This window comes from Populus trichocarpa, chromosome 2 (genome assembly GCF_000002775.5).
Source record: "Populus trichocarpa isolate Nisqually-1 chromosome 2, P.trichocarpa_v4.1, whole genome shotgun sequence".
In the NCBI taxonomy this organism is placed as follows: Eukaryota; Viridiplantae; Streptophyta; class Magnoliopsida; order Malpighiales; family Salicaceae; genus Populus; species Populus trichocarpa.
The window spans coordinates 6,647,548-6,668,324 of record NC_037286.2 but is presented as its reverse complement, the minus strand read 5'-3'; the positions used below and the strand labels follow the sequence as shown (position 1 = coordinate 6,668,324).

Here is a 20,777-nt window from a genome sequence, read left to right as displayed (position 1 = left end):
CTTTTCATTGAATTTCATGTCAATGTCAATTCTTTAAAAATTGTTATATTTTAATTATTTTCTTAATTGATTTGTTTTTTTTTTCAATTCCATCCCTAAACATTTAATTTTATTTAAAAATAAAATTTCCCTTAACATTTAATTTCAGTTGGTTTTTGTGTTGAATTTAGTCCTAATTATTTTAATTGATATTTGTTTTGTTTTGCATTGTTTTTTTAATTGACTTTTTTCCTCAACTTCTTCCCTCAGTATTTATATGGTAAAGAATCTTGCTTTTTTGTTTTTTCAGGTTTGTTTTTAATGGGGTCACCCTGGTTTTATGACCCGAGTCATAAATTTTAAAAATTAGCATGGGTCAACTTTGAACTTTTTTCAAGGCATTTTTTTCAAATATTTTGTTTGCCCGTATTTTTTTCACTTTGCTATTTATGGGGTCATCCCAATTTCATATCTTAAGTCATGTGTTTGATTTGTTCACCCGGGTTGGCTGTCGGGTTTATTGGAGACTTTTTGTAATCTTTTTTTATATGTTTCTTCTTATCAACAAGTGTCCATTTTTTATATTTTTCTAACGTGTTCGGACTTTTGTTATATCCTTTATGGTGTGAGTTTATTTAGTCATTTTCATTTGCATTTGCATTTATTTATGGTGGATTTATCTTTTATTTATTTAAATAAAAAATTTTAGTAAATATAATCGAGTAAGAATCTCATATTTACAATTTTTTTATTGGTCATTGTTAATGATTTTTTTATTTACATAAATAATTGTCAATTTATTTAGTGAGATGATTGCATAGGCTTTTTAAATGATACTTTTATTTTTTCATATAAAAAATAAATTGAAACAACCTGTATACCTGGTATTGTCTAAAAAAATTATAACTTGCATGCCAAATTCTTTTAGTTTTTCCTTTTTTTTATTCTTTGTACTTGACCTATTTATACCATTTTTTTTGTTCATTTATAATTTTTTTTTAATATTTTTTTCTTTACACCTTTTGTTTTTGGAAATTTATTCTACACAAACTAAAAAAATAGTATTTCACTTTAGTAATCGCAACATTGTTATATTTTCTGGCTACGTTAAAAACTAGTTTGAAACCTTATATATTTTTATTAATGCACGTGATCTTTATTATATTTTATTATATATAAGCATCAACTTTGTGATTCACAATTATATTTTATATTTCATGTAAAAAAACATGTTAATAACACAAACACATTAATTTTTTTGCGTTAGGAAAAAAATTATTCGACCTATAACTAAACGAGTTGAATAAACACATTAATATTTTGTTTTTTGTATGTATTGACACAAATATTTTTTATAGGCTTTTTAATTTATAATTAGATTTTTTAAAAAATAATTTTTAAAAACTTGTATATTTATTTTTTTTTTTTAAAAAAAGATTTATTCTCCTCGCGGAAAAAGCACAAATCATATAACGCGGAATATGCTTATAAAAACTTTTCTAAAATGTTAAAAAGGATAGTAATCACAGGGAAGAGCTCTGTGATCCAGGCGCGGTCGCTATCATTAGTAAATGGAAGAGAGATAAGACAGGATGATCCCCTCCAAAACAAAACGAGCAATAGAAGACGAGGTGGCGCCTGGTACTTGAATAGACAGCTGCACAGGATTATTATTTCATGTAACGACGAACTTGCATAGATATGAATTAATTTATTTATTTGTGGTAAGGTGTTGTTGAGTTTTTTTTAAAAGGTATTTAAAAAAAATATTTAATTTTTTTGGTTTTAGTGAGGTGTAATTTATGTTTTAAAATAGTTATATATTAAAAAAAAATTAATCACACACTTAATGAGTTGGTATGGTTAGGTGTGCTTCTGCAGCCTTGTATTATGTGGGCTTAATTAATATGATTTAGGTCTGCTCATGCCAAAATTTAGGATATAGCGTGAGAGGGTTAACTTGAATTAATTTTAATTAAATATTTTTAAAATATAATTAAAATAACATCAAATAAAAAGTTAACAAATTAATAACCGTGTTTTGACCGGTTTAATCTAGACTAACTAGATTATAGATTAATCTAAATTTTTAACTAGATGAAATTGAATTAATTTTTAAAAATTTTATTTTAATTTAGCAAGATTTATTGGCGAGTATTACTTTTGTTTGATTAGTCATTGTCGTTGTTTTTTTATTATATTATTATTGTTAATATATGGTTTTTTTAATAATCATATTATTTAATTTCAAAAACCACATATATATTATTTAACTCTAGCTCTGGTCATTTAGCCATGAGGTTGAATTCTCTTTCTCTCTCTTTCTCTTTTAATGGACTTATAATTCCTTCTTATTTATTTTCCCAATTCCTATATATTCCAAATTAAATAGGCAGTTTTTGACCTCTGACTTCCAACCCAATTTAATTTCTTAATCAAATTGATTTATTTTGAGAAAGTGGTCGGTATCAAAGTTGTACAGCTCCCTCTTATCCTTATCCTGTCATCAAAATCACCTTGATTGGATATTTGCAGTGAAAATCATATTTTATTTGCCGATATACGTTTCTGAAATTTCTTGCAAGGAGAAGTCTCTAATTTTTGAAGGAGAAACTTCACTCTCCTCCTTCTATCTATGCCCAAAACGTGTACATATAAGTTGCCTATTTAGCACGTAGCCCAGCCGCAGAGATAAAGTTTTCTCTTTTATCTGGGTTCGAGTTTTAATGTGCATGTCTGTTACTCCTGTGATATCTGGGTTCGAGTCTCAATGTGCACGTCTGTTACTCCCGCGATATCTTATTTGCCTACTGGACTTGCAGGTGTTTAATGAGTCCGAGAATTAGTTGTGGTGCGCGTAAGCTGACCCGAACACCCCGGTTTACCCAAAAAAAAAAATATTGCCTGTTTAATTGGCTTATAAATATCTTGCAACCTGAGTGTAAGCAAGTTAAATGTGGATCCTCGGTCCTTAGATTAGTCATAAACCCACCATGCTGATAGGTTTTAGTTTATGATATGATCATAAAACTGCAAACCTAGCCTTTGCGATCGGAGATATCATTAAAGTACAAGGATAGTATAGCTTTACTGCCACAAAAATGGTATCTTTAATTGCTTCTTTGGAAACAGTTTCCATTAAATCATCGCTTGCATGGCTGTGGGATCAGTGGTTTGGGAACGAATAGGATTTTTTCTTCTGTCCGATTGTCTCATGTGTATGTGATACTGGCATTGCTATTGAGAACTTGGCAACTACTACATCGAGGCTCTGTTGTTTTCTGGGATAATTAAGACTTGGATTCAAATTACTATGATGTTACAATCAATGGACTCCATAGATTTTATTTTGATAAGGCTCTTGAAACCTATGTTTCTATGTCATGCATGTATCTGAACTTTTAGCTCCTCGCCAGTTAGGCTTTTGTCTGTGCTTTTAGACAACGTACGCGGATCTGGGAACAGCATGTGGCAAGAATTTTCGTGTGTCATGCCTTAGCATTATTGATCCAGGAGGTCCAAGGAGCGTAGCGTTATGATAAAAGATTTAAGATCTGCATAGCAGGTCTCGAGTTTGAATTAGGACGTGCATCTTTTATAAGAGTTTAGAATAATCAGAATTTTATTCGTTCACTTGGACTCATAAAATGTGTTTTTTGAGAATGGGATTTCCTTTAATAAAAAAAAAATTTATTGACCCAAGTACGATAAGTTTTCATGATGAGTAGTTCGTTGAGATATAATTCAACGAACTATGTCCCATCATTATGTTGTGCAGGTGATTCAGGTATTATCAAGTCATTATTACCTGGCGAGCAGTGAGATCGATCCTTTTTCAGTGATTAATTCTGCTACCAAAAGCTAGTGCTAGAATTTTATTTTTTTTCCTTAGGCTCTACTTGAGTTTCAAAAACTTTGCTGGACATGTCAATTCTTATTTTAGGAGAAATTGATCGTAATTAGTCAGTTATTTCGAATGGTGATCAGCTCGGTGACTCGTTCATATCCTATATGATAACCATTCTCGTCATATCTTCTATTTATTTCGTTCTTTTCATGGTCTGCATGTGTACTGAACGCACAGAATTATTGTAATCATCATTATCATTTTACAAAATTTTATTCGTTGAGGAGCTCCATATTTTTGGGAGGATAACAGTATGGACAGAATCTATGGGTCCATCATTTCGTACATGCACCACACCACCACTGCACTAACAATGTACAGCTTCTCCAGATGGTCTGTCTTCTCCAGATATCGCAGTGTCTCCTGTCAAGATGAGGACCGAGAACCGTAGGAAATGGGGGTTGCGCCGACTTAGATGATTTCCACAATGGATTGCCCACCAATTTAGCTGAACTTTTCTTCTTTTATTTTCTTTTCTTTTTTGTACAAACCAGTTCGGTATGATAAACACTCCTAGAACCTCGCGTCCAGCCAAAGCTGTCTATTTTCCACCCAGTAGGTTGGTAGTCATGAAGACAGCAACAACGGATGGCTATGGCTTGTAACAGCCATGATGTTGGCATCGAGTAAATACGGATAGTAATGTGGATAACATACGCAATAGCAGAGGTGCCCGTGTATTAAATTGGTGGTGTGTATTTCGAATTGAAGAGTTTAGGAGTATGCTTGCCCCTCTTGCCGTGTTAGCTCTGATAAAGGCCGTTTTTTCTGCTACCTCAAATTGGATTTGGCACAATTTTCGTGCACCGAACCGATCCCTTTATATCAATCATCTTATCAATTTTGGCTCAAAAATGAAACTTTCTGCTGCCCCTTATGTTCGGAAAGTCGTATAACCCGTGTTTCTAAATATTTTTAAATTTGTTTTTTATTTAAAATTAATATTTTTTAATGTTTTTGGATCGTTTTGATACGCAAATATTAAAAAAAAATTAAAAAAAATTAAAAAAATCATCTTGATGTATTTTTAAACGAAAAACACTTTAAACCATAACCACTACCACAATCTCAAACAAGTCTTAAATCTATAAAAATAGCAACACAGCATTTTTTTTTTTTTAATTGCCGTAAGAAATAAGTAAAGTTCGGCGAATAGTATTTGAAGTCCTAAAATAAACAATTAACAGGTAAGCAAGCAAGCGGTTGGCTAGAACCAAACTAATTAGCTGACCCCTTAATCCCTTAAAGCCCGGATTAAGATATGCGATTATTTCCATAATTACTCTGATTTTCTTTCAAAGTTTTTCTCATTAATTATCCATCAAGCAAACAAAGAAACATAAAAAATAAAAAACCGACTTGAAAAAAAAAATATATCATGAGAATAAAACCTGGTGTGCCTATATATACATGCCTCTCTGTCTTGGTGTCTCTCGTATTGTGAGTTTTCCTTCCGGGATCATCAAGGATTCGAATCTTCCTCTATCCTGTGTAGTGTGTCTCTCTTTGTTGTAACTGCCTTGGAGGCAATGTCCCACGCGGCCACAATGACCCTTCATCTCCTCTCCGCTCCTCTTCTCTTTTATCCGTTCCTTGGTATGATCTCTTTTATCCAAATTTGTGACGTCCCTTTTCATCTCTTGCGTGTGTTATTCGATATATGAAAACTTTATTTTGATGATCATATGTAGAAAGTAAGTGCTTGATTATTGTTTTTGGATCAGTTCTTGGTTTTTAATGCTGGGTACCTTCTCATGTTTGTTTTTAAATTGTGTTGCATTGGTGTGAATTAGGAGTGTGTATGTTTTTTACGGTATTGCTGCTCTTCTCTTTTCTCTGCTCCTCTTGTTCTAGTTTTTACCATTGGTTTCTGTTTGAACTTCTGGTTTTGTTTACTATACTATATTTTTGTCAGAAGAAGACTCAACTGTAGAATCTTGATTATGGTAGCTTTAAGAACAAAGAAAAGACTCATAACATGGAAATGCAATCAAATTCGACGCATCATTTAATTACTTACTTAATAAACTCTATTGCTGAGTATGATATGATGAAACACACAAGAATTTTTTAAATATTGTGAACCCCGACTGGTTGTTTTAATTCTGAAGTGTTAAAAATAGTGGGAGATAATATGTTTTCTAGAATAAACAACAAATTGATCGGTTTGACCTCCAATAGGCCTGGCCGGAGTTGTTTACACGTTAATTTTGGGAACCACTTTTCCTCAATTATAACGTAAAAGGGAAGGTATAACCAAAAACACAATCCCCTCAACCATATATGTCGCCCTCACTAGTCCGCGGGCTGGTTTTAGATTTTTTTTCCATTAAAATATAGGATTAAAAGAATTCATGATTTAGGTTACTAACTTCTTCTAATTATATGTTATAGAAAAACGTAATAATAGTAAATGAATTGAATTAAAAAGAAAGAAAAGGAATCATGATGGCATGTATGAAAAGAGCACCGGCTAAAAAATAAATAAATTATGTAACTCAATTTCTAGACAATTAAATATTAAATGATGAAATTTAAAAAAATAATAAAAAAACAAAATAAAGCATCTGAGTCAACCCGAGTTAGTATATCAAACCGAGACCTGAGTTGTTAGGTTAGGATAATCTCATAAAAAGCAAATCGTAAACAAATATGGTGCTCTGTTTTCAACCATTCAAATGTAGAAAGATGAAATAAAAAAATTTAATTATAAAAAGGATTAAAAAACCCAGCAAACCCAAACAAGGGTGCCAAACCCCACGAGCCAAATCATGTGACTAAGATAATCTACTAGAAGACAAAACAAGAAAAAAATATGAGGCCCAAACCTTAAACTAACCCAATGTTGAAGGAAGAAACATAAAAAATAAAAAAAGACCCAAAAAAAGATCAAAGTTACTTGAACTAACCCGTCAAACTCGTTAACTAAGTCATAAGACCGAGATAACCCTTTAAAATAAAAAGAAAAGAAAATCATGAAGTCCAATTTTCAACAAACACAATGATGCAAGATAAAACTAAAAAACAAAATTGTTGGAAAAAAAGATCAATTTCAACCTAGGTTAACATTTCAAACTTGTGACCCAAGTCATGAGACTAGGATCAACACATAAAAAAAGCATAAAACTCAATTCCTAATTAATTCAATATTAAATGATGAAATTAAAAAAATTTAATTTTAAAGGACTTGAACCAAAAAAAATCTTCTCTTGACCGTGCAAATTTGTCCCTAATGTTAGCAAACAAAAGAGACTAGCATTTGTTTAATCTTCAATTTTATCTCTATTTTTTTAATATTTAATCTATGGTTTTTTTAAATCAATGAAATTTAATTTAATATTTGCAAACCAAGCATTTACTGAGCTACGAAATATTCCCCTAACAATATGAGGCCCTCATGCATAGGCATAAAATTCAATCATAAAAAAAATCTTAAATCAACGCAATTTAAAGGACCAAATAAAATGAAGAAAAAAAATTAAGGGACCAAAAAAAAACTCAGATGATAAAAATAAAAATTTTTGTTATGTAAATTCATAAAGAAATAGGCCACATCATTGATTCCTCTTATTTTTTTTTTATTTTTCTTCTAGAAATTGATCAATATGTATCTTTGAATAATATTGTATTAGATTTCAATTTTATATGTTGTGTATATCTTTTACTAAATAGATATAATACATGTTAAGAGGTTTAAAGGGTGTGAGAGAATATGATAGATGTTATTTTTTAAAGTGTTTTTTGTTTGGAAATGTATTAAAATAATATATATTTTTTTATTTTTTAAAATTTATTTTTGATATTAACATATTAAAATATTTTAAAAATAAAAAAATATTTTTAAAAAAATTCAAATTTCAACAAATAACGATTTCAATCTCAATGGCAATTACCCCTGATTAGTGATATTACGCAGCTGCTTCACAAAATCTTGTCTATGATTTTGATTGTGTACGGATTCTCTTCTTGCAGGCAAGTTAGCAATGGCACCAGGTTATGAATAATTAAAATCCACACAATATGGAACCAAATCTTGACGTCACAGATATTAGCCGTCTTCCTGCTGCTGCTATCTTTCCCTCTATTCAATACTACTGCTCTTATCGACACCACACTGTTCTCCTTCCATCTCCCTCCCTCCCTCTATTTTGAAAAACCACGGCTATTTATTGACCAGCCACACTGCCAACAGTACGTATAGCTCTTATTTCCATCCACTTCTAGATTAGATTCCCAATCCAAGGCCAAATCCCCCTTCCCTTTTTCTTTCCTTTTAAAAACGCAGACCCAAAACCAAGAAACATCAACGCAAACCCATAATTCACTACAACAGAGTCGTTTGGCTCTGGGACTTGAATCTCCATGAGAGGGTGATGTTTCTTAATAGGTACGTGATAGCTTAAGTTCAAGCATGAACATGGCTTCCAACGTTTCATCACCATCATCTTCAACTATCGTTGGTGAGTACATTGGTATAGAGAGCTGTCTTGATCTTAAGAACGAAGAAGATATCTTCACATCCTCATCAAATAAAGAAGAGACTAATTATGAGAGTTGTAGTCAACGTTGTCATCGCGAAAAGAGAGAGCAACGGTGGGCTAAGAAAAAGGAGTTTCCACCACCAATACCATTGTTGGCTCGTACGGAGAATTTGCCTTCCCATATGCCTTGGGTTTTAAAGAGGTACTATACAAGTGATGGAAGACTGATACTTAGAGAAGAGAAGGTCAGGCGTCATGAGTACTTTCGGGCTCACAGATCCAATGGACGTCTCACCTTGCATCTTGTTCCTTTGGATGATGAAGTTTCGGCCACTCTTTTTGTTGGTGATGAGAGACGTCATGACATTGAGAATGATATTGATCAGTGCTATGATAATGAAGATGATGGTGAAGAAGAGCAAGTACTCGAGCAAGAACATGAAGAAGATAAGGAAGAAAATGAAAGCCTTGTAGAAGAAAGTATTGATGTGAAAGTAAATGACAATGATGGTGTAGAAAATGATTATTTTGGTAATAATGTTGATAGTGGTGAAACTATAGAGGTGGAGGAGGAGGAGGCTGTGCATGATGATCAAAGAGTTCCTTCTATGGAGAGTTCTGAGAGTGCAGGCAAATGCTTGAACTACATCAGTGTGAGAACAAGCTCCACTTGTATATTTGGGGTGCCAGTACCGGCTATAAGGCCAGTTTATACATAAGACACAAACAATTAAAAAAAAAAAGGACTGGAATTCCATTTTTAGTTTCGATGAGCCTTATTTATTGAGAGATTTAGTAGCTCACTCTCATGATTTCGATGGAGATTGTAGCACAATTCAATATCTATATAGGTCTGGATAGCGGATGGTACTGTATTCTTATCGATTTTAGGTTTATTAGTATAAGAGAGGAGGTTTTTCATTTTGAATTAGGGAGTTTTGTATTTCAGAGATACTCTGTTTCATGCTTCTCCATTGATTATACCTTTCTCTCTGCATTTATGTATCCAGTTTATTTTCTTTTTGGTTTATATATAACTAGAATAATGGCACACTTGTAGGTCTGATAAATTTTTCTAATTTTAAAAAAAAATTAGATGTTGCTAATATTTTTTCTAAAAAAAATAAAATTAAACCATGTGGGAATTGACCCGATGTGATTTAATCATCTTGACGGGTTCAAAAACAATATGAATGACCTATAAAAATATTAAGACGACAACAAATTAGATTGATTCGGGTCTACTCTTGTTAATTTGTCAATCTGCATGCTGAGTCATGAAACCATAATAACCCTATATAAAGCAAATCAAAACAAATTATGAAGCTTTATTTTCAATAAACTCAATGTTGAAGGATGAAATTGAAAAAATAAATTAAAAAATAACCCGAGTCAACTAGGTTAACTTGTCAAACCCGCAACTACAGTCATGAGACCGAGATAACCCAATAGAAAGCAAATTAAAATAAATAATTAAGCCCAATTCCTAATCAACTCAATGTTGAAAGATAATTTGTTTTAAAAAAAATCAATTAAAAAAATGACACAAAAAAACAACTCGAGTCAACCTAGACTAAACCACTAAACTCATGACTCGAGTCAAGAGACGAAGAAAATTTCATAGAAAGCAAACCAAAATAAATCACAAACCCTAATTCTCAATCAACTTATTATTAAAGGATAAAATTGAAAGAGATAAAAGGTCAACCAAGTTAACTCGTCAAACTCGCGGTTCGGGTTATGAGACAGAGATAAATTCATAAAAAGTAAATTGAAAAAAATTATGAAGCACAATCCCCATTAAACCTAATGTTGAAGGATATAATTGAAATTGAAAAATCAATTAAAAATAACATAAAAACAACTCGAGTTAACCTGCTAAACTCGTGACCCGAGTCATGAGACGAGAATAACCTTATATAAAGAAAACTAAAACAAATCAAGAACCCTAACTCTCAATCATTCAAGTGATGAAAGATGAAATTAAGAAGAAAAATAAATTAGGAAGAGGGGGGAACTCAAGCCACCTGAGTTAACTTGTTAAACTTGTGGTCTGAGTCATGAAACTGAGATAATCATAAAAAAAAAAAAAAAAAAAACAGAAAAAAACTTAGATTGAAAAAAAAACACTATTTTATTGAATTTTTTTTGTGAGAAGGGGACGTAAACCCTCCCTTCTCCTTTAGTTTTTTTGTTAATGTAATTGAAATAAAAAAATCAATTAAATACAAAAAAATAACTTGAGTTAACTTGTTAAACCCGTGAGAAGGATAACTCATGGAAAACAAATAAAACAAATCATAAAGCCTAATTTTCAACCAATCAAATGTTGAAAGATGAAATTGAGGGGAAAGGTTGGGGATTTGAGAATTTGATGTATGATGTCTCGAGAAAATATAATTTTCAGATGAAGACAACTTTGATATAGACTATTAATAATTTTCATGCGTATAGGATGGTTTATGGTTGGAGAACGCATGAAAAGTTATCATATCCATACTGGATGAAAAATAACAAGGGCATCACCTTAACAAATGGTGGTAAAATATCTTTTTTTTTTTTTATTATCACCAATAGTTCTTGCCAATCAATCACAGGTATAGAAAGATCATAAATGACTTCTTTGTAGGTAGAGTTGAAAGGGATGTTGCATCGTCGATACCGTCGAGTGCAAAATTATATGACGTTGTCTCGTAGTACAAGGGCATTGTATTTGATTTTCTCTTGTTACCTCCTGCTCTTTCTTTTTCTTGTTCTTTATTGATAAATCCTTTTTAACAAGTAGTAAAGAGGGTTTTTTTTTCATCTTTTGATTCATATTACATCTGTGTTCATTTTCTTGACCAATTTCTTTGATGAGTTAAAGTTTTGAGCTACTTGTAGCAGCTTGTAATTCACACACTCCAACACTGTTTTGGTTGCCTTTAAAAGGATCTTATCTATTCCAACAATTTCTAGTCGTCCTCAACTATATTAGAGGTCAAATTTTGAATCGACATAATTTTTTAGATACATTTACAACTTTATGATAAATTGTTAATTGTGATGGATTGATAATTTGTTGTGAATGATGGCGAAAATTTGACTGAGAAGGTTGTTATTTTGGATAGGTTTGGGTTAATTGTTTATTTAGCTTATTGTTATTTTACCATTATTGTTAGCCTTCTTGGACTAGACAGAATATTTGACACAACTCATGCCTTCCCCCCACTTTGCACTTATCCAATCAACTCAATATAAAAAAGTACAATATAAAAGAAAAAAAGATTATTTACTGACAATAGTTTATTTCTATGATCACGTGGGAAGAAATACTCAGCTTATTTATTTATTTATTTTTTAGTTTAACGTGGGTGTCCGGGCTAGCTTGCGCGCACCTCGACTAATCCCACGGGCCCTGAAGTTAACGACCATGTAAGTCTCCAGTGGCCATCATATGAGCAACCACAGGGCTTGAACCTGAGACCACAGAGGGAGCAAACCTCTTGATTTCAAGTTTTTACCACTGGGTCACCACCTAGATGGTTGCTCATTTATTTTTTTACTTGCATGGATGAAGGTCTAGCATGCTGATTTAAATCCTTTCTTGTTTACAAACCTAGTTACCAAACAATTTTTTAAAATGGCTGCCGTCTTCCACAAACTGGTACAATCACAGAACAAGACACTGGGTTCGGAGGACAGGCCTCGCCGGAAGTATCCGCCGCAGCAGAACCACCTGCCAAGAAACAACGCTTCTCGGTTTATACAGGGGAGACATTTTTGAGATTCATCTTGAATCCAAAGTCCAAAATATATCAAACAAAAACAACTTTCCTTTTTTCCATTTTTTTAAATGGAAACTAAATAAGAAATCGTGAATAAATTGACTCCATCTCCAAGGAAAGGAAGTCAAGTAAAGTGTCCTTCCATGTTCACACGTGTCATACTATCCTCCTTTTCAACAGCGAACAGTTAGAGTAATATTAATATTAGAATAGGAAAAAAGAAATAAATAAAATCCAACAAGACAGCCTGAAAACGTATTCCTAAAAATCTAAAAATCCATTGTCTTACATGAGACTGGGGATATTCCGTGCTCCATGGCAGGGCACCTTTCGCTAATCTCTTCCGCCCGCCCGTCCAGACGCGGCGCCCATTTCCATTATCATCTACTGCCCTTTCTTTCCTCCCGGCTGAATTCTTCTAAGATCCATTGCTCGATTTTGCAAGATGCACTATTAGTAGCCTGGCCCTGTACCTATTGTTTGAAATTTTTATTTGTGTAATTGTATTTTTTTAATTAAATTTAAAGATAATTAAATCAAATTTATTAACTAATGATAAAAACCAAAAATAAAAATAAAAAAATTACGCAAATATATGATGTGATGGTTTTGGAATTCACGCAAAAATCTTGTATATATAATTTTTTTTTAAGTAAATTATCTGACCTCATCAGAGTACTATATTGTACCTAAACTTGTAAAGTAAAACATCTATTCAGTATTTTACACACCTTTTATTTGCGTCGATTTCTTCTTCATCTTCTTCGCTTGGTTCTCAGCCTGCAGCAAAGGTAAATCCTTTCTTTATTTCTACTTATTAGATCCATAAATAATGCACCTCACAGTTAATTCTGCTGCTTTTTGTTAAAAGTTTTTTTTTTTTGTAAACTCGGCTCAATTCTTGATCTGGGTTTTGCTGTTTTTTAATTGGGTAAAATCAGTTTTAATGTTGTAATTGCAGTTTTGGGGGAATTCTGGATCAGTGGACAATGATTGACTTGTTTGTGTTTTTGTTAAAAAATAAAAATAAAGTAGTGTTAGCTAATTTATGCCTTATGTAGAAGGGTGATGGAATCTATTGATGCTGCTTTCTTATTGTATTTTGGTTCAGTGTTTTGACTTGAATTGTTCATGCTGTTTCTTTATTTTACGAATATTTAATTATTAATTTTTCTAGTGAATTGTTCGAGTGTTTCAAGACTGCTCTCCTCGTATAAATGCTCATTTTTTCACTCTTGTTCGTTCATATCTTGTCAATCTGGTTTCTGGTTTCTGATTCGGTGAAGTGTAAGTATGCTCCCCTTTTTTGCAGCATATGCCAAGTTCATAATTGGTGTTGCTAAGCTGAGGGTTTCTTGATGGGGGGTGTTTTGAGTTTAGCTAGTCCCAAATGCAGAACAAGCGACTATAATGAGGTGTTAAATAATGGAAGCTGCAAGAGGCAAAAGACATCCTCAATTTTTTATGATGAGGAAAGCCCAAGATTGATTCCATTTCTTCCTGATGAGTTATCAATCCAGATTCTTGCTAGAATCCCCAGATGTTGCTACTTTAATCTGAGTTTGGTGTCACGCAAGTGGAAGGAAATGTTTGAGAGTGCTGAGCTGTTCAAAGTTAGAAAAGATTTTGGATTAACAGAAGAATGGCTGTATGTACTGATAAAGGATAAAGCAGATAAATTATCATGGCACGCTTTGGATCCATTGTCAAGAAATTGGCAGAGATTGCCTCCAATGCCAAATGTTGTTTGCACAGACAAATCTAAAAGGGGACTTTCTGGGTTTTGGTTGTGGAATGTAGTTGGGCCAGGCATAAAAATTGCTGAAGTCATAAGGAGTTGGCTTGGGCAAAAGGATACGCTGGATCAAATGCCATTTGGTGGTTGTTCCATTGGTGCTGTTGATGGATGCCTCTATGTGCTTGGTGGGTTCTCTGGAGCTACCACCGTGAGATGTGTCTGGCGGTTCGATCCAATCTCAAACAAATGGAGCAAAATGGCTTCCATGTCTACGGGTAGAGCTTACTGTAAGACGAGCATTTTAAATAACAAGCTATATGTTGTTGGGGGGGTTAGTCAGGGCCAAGGGAGATTGACTCCTCTTCAATCCGCTGAAGTTTTTGACCCATGCAAGGGTACATGGTCTGATGTCCCAAGCATGCCATTCTCAAGAGCTCAATTAGTGCCCACTGCCTATTTGTCTGACATGCTAAAGCCTATTGCCACCGGGATGACTTCCTACATGGGAAGATTATTCGTGCCTCAGAGTTTATACTCATGGCCCTTCATTGTTGATGTTGGTGGGGAAATATATGATCCTGAAACAAATTCATGGGCTGAAATGCCAACTGGCATGGGAGAAGGTTGGCCTGCACGGCAGGCAGGTACGAAATTGAGCGTGGTCGTAGATGGTGAATTATATGCATTTGATCCGTCTACTTCTGCAGACAGTGGTAAGATCAAGGTATATGATCACAAAGAAGATACATGGAAAGTTGTCATTGGGAAAGTCCCTGTTGCTGATTTTACAGAATCCGAATCTCCATATCTGCTCACAGGTTTTCATGGAAAGATTCATGTCCTCACAAAAGACGCCAATCAGAACATTGCAGTTATGCAGGCTGACGTGCAAGATGTTTTGGGTTCCCCATTGAACTCAACTTCTGTTTCTGCTCAGTCCTTGCATGAGCATTCTGACTCATCGGAAACAGTTGTTTGGAAGGTCATAGCCAGTAAAGATTTTGGGTCTGCTGAACTTGTAAGTTGTCAGGTTCTTGATGTATAGGGCTACTTTGATTAGTGTTTTATTTAAGATATTGATGTGTCTTAGAACCTGCACAAGTGACCAAGTACTAGAAATTGGAATTTGGTGTCTGCCCATCAAGATGGCTTCCAATTGTATTCGTATTCTTAGAACTTGAAGTAAATTTCATGATCTGTTTGAATTGCCTGACAAGAAAGGTATCCGGATGTTTGCGAACTAAAGGTGTGGTATATATGAAGAAGACGTCAACCAGTCTGTCATGTGTCATTTTCAATTTTGGATGTGGTTTTCTGCATTTAAAATTATTCGTGCTGCCAATTTTCTTCTCTGGAGAGTTGGACTTGTGAAGTTTAAAGGTGAACAGTAGCCATAACATTCAACAATTAGGATGTGGAGTAACGTCTTGAATTGTTGAGTTTACAGTTTTAATTTTTCTCAATGATGTATTTCTGTCTAAAGATTTCGTGTAAGAAATATTTACGATGGTCCCTACCAAATACAAAAAAACAATCTAATACAATAAAAGGGTGCGTCTGCTTTGCTTGGTGCACCGTAAGAAGATCTTGTGTCCCATATTTTTGGTGGTTTCTGCACTACACCTACCTCTGTATCGTTTCTGCATTACAATGTATAAGCCTACAGGTAGGCCGGCTTGACCTCGGGAGCATATCTTGTCTAAACCGAATTTCTTACAACTCTTCAATTTGCCATCATAGGGAAGGATTTCTTAGCTTCTTGCTCCATTTTTCTAAAGAAAATTCAGCGAAGCAAACTGTTTAATCGAAAAGCTGAGCAGAGGATCCAACTCTGCTATAAGCCTTAAGAATATAAACTGATGAAACCAGCAACCAACTTTGGAGCTATTCAAGATACTGTTCAAGGCAAAATGACCATTTTCTACAATCCATTTGTCCATGCCATTCTATTTGTGCACATCAGCTCTAACACGAGACAAAAAAGATTTTAATGGGAGCCAAGCGAATTCTAACTTTCTAAGCAATGCAACCATATCCGTACTTCCATGGGTAGCAGAGGGCCACTATTATTCCTCTCTATCCATACACGAGTAGAAAGTAATCCCAAACAAGTTTCCTCTCCAGAAAATTCTTGACAGCTATCCAAGCTCAAGATTCTGGTCCCCAAAAACCATGCGAACGCCCACTATGGTAAGGATATTTTGCCAATTCATTTTAGTAATAGGACAAGCGAAGAAAACATGCTTCGCATAGTCATTACTCTTAGGCTAGTTTTGTGCCATCTAGACTGAACCCATTTTTCTCTGAACTGCTCAAAAACAAATCATCTATATATTGGAATTGAAATATCCATGAATTTGGAACCTTGATTGACAAGGTGGGAATTATACCCGGTTGCCAATCAAGCCAACACGAGGCAATAGTTCATTGTTTGAAGCACATAACAGGCAAGAAAGATAATATTGTACCATCGTTTCGTGTGACAACGAAGCTCATCTCTTAAAGTTATATGACTGTATTTCATTTGTTTTGTGTTTGTCATACGAAAAACTACGTGCAGAAAACTGCTCCAATAAATTTATCTTTATCTTAAAAGCAATATAAGAATCTGTTAAATGTGTGACGGAGACGCAATGGATGGAAGCTTGGTTAATCTTTTATGTTATCCCTTAGTGGAACTCCGTTTCAGCGGTTGATGGAAGATTCAGTTCAAATGTGAGCAATCATTCGACTGGAAGGAAAAGGACAGCTTAAAGGCAAATGTTAGGTGGCAAATCTGGACAAGCTGGTGTTAGGTAACAAAAATGGACAACTTTAATGTCTGATCATCTGATGTCAGGTCTTGGTAAAAGGAAGCCCAGTGCATTCATGGCCTAGTTACAAAGTGTTGAGAATAGTACCATAGATGCCAGGCCTTAGAATTAGGGCTATCAACTTCAAGAATTGGTTTGGTGCCGTTGAGCTACAAACATATTGAAATGGCTAGCCCAGCACATTTACTGCGAGACTCATGGCTCGGAATTAAATGAGAATTGAGATGACCCAACTCATTTAAACGAATTCCCTCGTAGCTGGTCGTGAAAGTTATTCTGGGCTGTGACTGTGCTTGTAGATGAATTGATTTTTCAATCGAGAAAAAAGGCGTTGATGATAATCAATTGGTTCTCGTGGTCTAACGAAATTAATTAATTAATCCCCATTGTTTCAACAGTTAACTAAGTGGCCGTGCAGCTGTGCTTACTGTTATTTCACCCATGCAGAAATCTGACTTCTCTCTTGGATTTACTTGCTAGTGGGATCTCCCTTGCTCCATTATCTCTTTCTCCTGTGCTTCTCTCCGAATTCAACCACTGAATGGGCTGACAAATGGGATAATAAATAAATAAAAACAATAGTTATTGTCTTCTTTTTTTATCTATAGTGTATTTGTTTTTGTTTTTAAGAAGTGTTTTAGAAAAAAATTTATTTTAATATAATAATGTTAAAAATAAATTTTAAAAAATAAAAATAAAATATTATAAGAAAGCACACGGTCAAAACTATTATCCAAATGAGAAATAAAAACAAGTATGATACAACAAAACTGAAGTGTCATTTTCGATATTCTTTGGGTTGCATTTTTCAGTTAGATTCAGGTAAAACAAAACAGAACTCTGACTCTGAAACTCTCCCATTCCAGTAGTTTCTTTCTACATCAAGAAATTCAATAACCAGCCTCTCCTTCATTCTTTGGGTTGCTCCCATACTGTTCTCATCATTCACTAACATCCCTCTTGTTGTTGCATCAAGAAATAGAATCTTGGGGATTCAAAAGTTCATTCTCAAGTGTAAAGCACGCTCCTTTTCAGTCATAATCAGTTGAAAGATTGCTTCTTTCTTGGATTCCGAGGACGAAGTCACTATATTTGATCTGGGTTCTTGGTGTTTTGTTTTTTAGATAGTATACAAGTAGCGCTCTTAGGCACTGTTGTTGAAAGTCCTTTTCAAAGAGACTTAGTAGTGAAGGATACGTACTTGGATCTTTAGTAGAGTTTAAAGGGTGTTCTCTTTTGTTTTGGGAGTTCGTAGAAATCATTATAGAGGCGGGGTTTCAGTAAGAGATTCGTCAATGGCAACACCAGCTTCGATTGAGCTCAGATTCAGGCTACCAGATGGCAATGATATTGGGCCAAACAACTACACTGAAGCTGCCAATGTGGCGACTCTTAAAGAGCATGTAATTGAGCAATGGCCAAAAGGTTTACAAATCTTTTTCACCTTTATTATTGGTTAACTTGAATGCTTCTTGAATTACTTGTACTATCTATGTGTTTTGCCTCTTTGATTAATTTTTTTTACGCTGTTTGATGCGTGTACTTCTTGGTTTTTGATTCATTGCTTCGAAACTGAGATAGCTTTCATTTTTTAAGGCTTTATTCTTGTTCTTTATGATTGTATGTTTCTAGGAATCTTTCATTTTGATACTTATTGATACTTCTTATCTTTGCCTTGTAGACATTGAGTACATCTTGTTTACCTTTTAATGGCCTTAATGTAGTTTTGCAAGTTATTTACGAGTTAGATGATTTTATCCTTATTTTCACTTCTCCAACGTGCAACAATTCTGGTAATTTCGGGGTCTATTGGGACATTAAAGACTCTGGAAGAAATGGAAACCAACTAGATTTAGATAATTTACTTGCCAAATTGGTTGAACTAAAGAAAAAGTAAGTGCTGTTTCAAAAATAATTTGCTGGTTGCTGAAAGGAAACCTGATGTCAAGAAAGGCTGATGCTGTCCTTGTTAGTACTCTGTGATTTCCGGTAAATGTATGAAAAAGAACGAGAATGGTCACAATGCCAAGTTTTGAATGTTGAAGTTTGTAATTTTTGGCTTTTCCATTATTAATGGATTAATCTAAACTTGTGTTATTCTAATATTTTAAAGCTTCCTATTCTGCATTTTGTGGTAGTAAGCCCATAGTTTATGTGGATGGTAATTGGAAAATATCTTGCTCTTTCTCTTTCCCTTTAGTTTGCACTTGTACAAAAACGGGTAAAGGGTAATCATTTAGAAAAGGCACTTATAGAAGTCTTTCTTGCCCTAAATCTTGAAATGTTGTGTGGTTTAGCGTGATTGCCAAATTACATTTTGACGTCCAATTGACTTGCATTTTCTAATATGATCGTGTCTCACTTCACAGACAAGGAAAATGGCCCGAAGACTATAAAAGATGTGAAGCTTATATATGCTGGACATGTGCTGGAAAACCATAGAACACTTGCCGAGTCCAGACTTCCTGTCGGTGATCGTCTCGCAGGTGTAGTCACCATACATGTTGTTCTGCGTCCTCCTGGTACACGTATAAACAATGGTGGGTAATCCATGTAGCATGCTGTAGATAGTATTTCAGAATGTGCTTAAAACATGCATCTGTGTGGATTATGATGGCAATAAACTATACGACTCATGATAACTATTCGTGAATTTTACCTTGTATTACCACTATGAAGTCATTGATGTCTCATTTGATTACGTGTGTGTGCATCACTAAATACATTGCTCTTAGTCAGACTAATTAATTGAGAGGGGGGGAAGCTAAGATACTTTTTTTTTTTAGTTTTCTTTTTGCGTGAGCTTGTGCTCTTAGTATCTCCCTTATCAGCTCATGTTGATGTAGGGAAATAACAATGTTAATTGACTTCATTATCTAGATATTCGGTCCCCCGTCATCCTGCATGTATTTGACTATTACATTGAATATCCGCACTCGTCCGAGAAGCGTTCTTCCCTTTTTAATCATAAGCTAGCATGTAGAGGAGGCAAGAAGTTTCACTGACAGTGAACTTAGGCAACTTCGCTGTTAACTTCATGTTTCCATTTTAAACAGCATCCAAAGGGTTTGCCTGAAAAACAATGGAAGGAATGGATAGTGCTACTCAGCACCCGAAGAACTAACACTCAATGTATCTTTTACAGGTGATCAGCGCATTGATGTTGAATGGCGGGAGGGTTGCTCATGCTCAATCTTGTAGTTGCAAGAAGAAAATATTCTGAAGCTGCTTCAGTTGGTATAGGAGCCTTTCATGTGCAGTGTGTTAGACAGTAGATGACGTGCAGTTTAAAATTTCAGGAACTCCAAATTTCAAGTGGCTTTAGAAACAAAAAAACTTGAAGTCCACCACCAGCATGCCCTCTGTTTCTTTCATCTTTTGGTTTCTTTGGCACACTACTGTGCTGTTCATTCATTAGTGTTGGCAAATGCAAGGAAAGAAATTTGTCATTGTGGATTAGAAGTTTAGTTGATATATAGGGTTTATCCTACCAACAGAAAGAAAAAGGAAAGAAGGAAAGAGAGAGAGAAAAAAAAAAAGAGTAGAAGCGCTTGCAGAAGAATTTATGATTTTGCATGGATCTGTTGTTATCACACTGGCTTCTGAAAAGTTACAGAGAAGGTACAGCATGCGATTTTTCACACGATCAATAAAACTTTGCCAGATATCCACTCTGGGTTGAGTCCAACTTTTTATCAACTTCATTTGATTTATGGCGACTCTAGTGGACCTTCCATTAGAAACGTAACTGGCAGTAACGAATTAATCAAGGATCATATTGTCACCATGTTCGCCGGGACGTTTCGGATTGGAAAATTTTATCGGTTCTTGACTATAATATTATTCAAACAACATGCTGTGTTTCAAGTTGGTCAAGTAACCTCTCTTATGATTCGCATCATTAGGCAAGTGCGTATATCAAGTGAAGTTGTAGCTTTATCATAGGTCACTTAATCATGAAACCTGTTCAATAATAGCTCCTGCATGCTCCGGCACCTAAAGGAAAATTTCATGAATGAATGAAAAAGGCACAACTGGTAGTGTGGAGGGGGAGACATAGCAACGGGGAGGAATTGGCTCAAGGCATTTTGC

The 20,777-nt window shown here is 34.4% G+C and overlaps 3 protein-coding genes across 3 annotated transcripts; all 3 read left to right on the top strand.

The window, feature by feature from the left end:
* The first annotated feature begins 5,249 nt into the window (after nt 1-5,249).
* LOC7463197 (uncharacterized) lies at nt 5,250-9,372 on the top strand. Its single transcript, XM_002302239.4, has 2 exons — nt 5,250-5,482; nt 7,859-9,372. Exon 2 carries the CDS (start codon nt 8,298-8,300, stop codon nt 9,084-9,086), a length of 789 nt encoding a protein of 262 aa, XP_002302275.2. The 5' UTR covers nt 5,250-5,482; nt 7,859-8,297; the 3' UTR covers nt 9,087-9,372.
* A 3,385-nt stretch (nt 9,373-12,757) lies between these two features.
* LOC7463196 (F-box/kelch-repeat protein At1g22040) lies at nt 12,758-15,151 on the top strand. The gene is made up of 2 exons (XM_002302238.4): nt 12,758-12,925; nt 13,447-15,151. Exon 2 carries the CDS (start codon nt 13,493-13,495, stop codon nt 14,915-14,917), a length of 1,425 nt encoding a protein of 474 aa, XP_002302274.3. The 5' UTR covers nt 12,758-12,925; nt 13,447-13,492; the 3' UTR covers nt 14,918-15,151.
* A 2,275-nt stretch (nt 15,152-17,426) lies between these two features.
* Nucleotides 17,427-20,373, top strand: LOC7495135 (membrane-anchored ubiquitin-fold protein 3). Its single transcript, XM_002302237.4, has 3 exons — nt 17,427-18,110; nt 19,055-19,225; nt 19,831-20,373. The coding sequence occupies exons 1-3, from the start codon at nt 17,981-17,983 to the stop codon at nt 19,884-19,886; spliced, it is 357 nt and encodes a 118-aa protein (XP_002302273.2). The 5' UTR covers nt 17,427-17,980; the 3' UTR covers nt 19,887-20,373.
* The last annotated feature ends 404 nt before the right edge of the window (nt 20,374-20,777 follow it).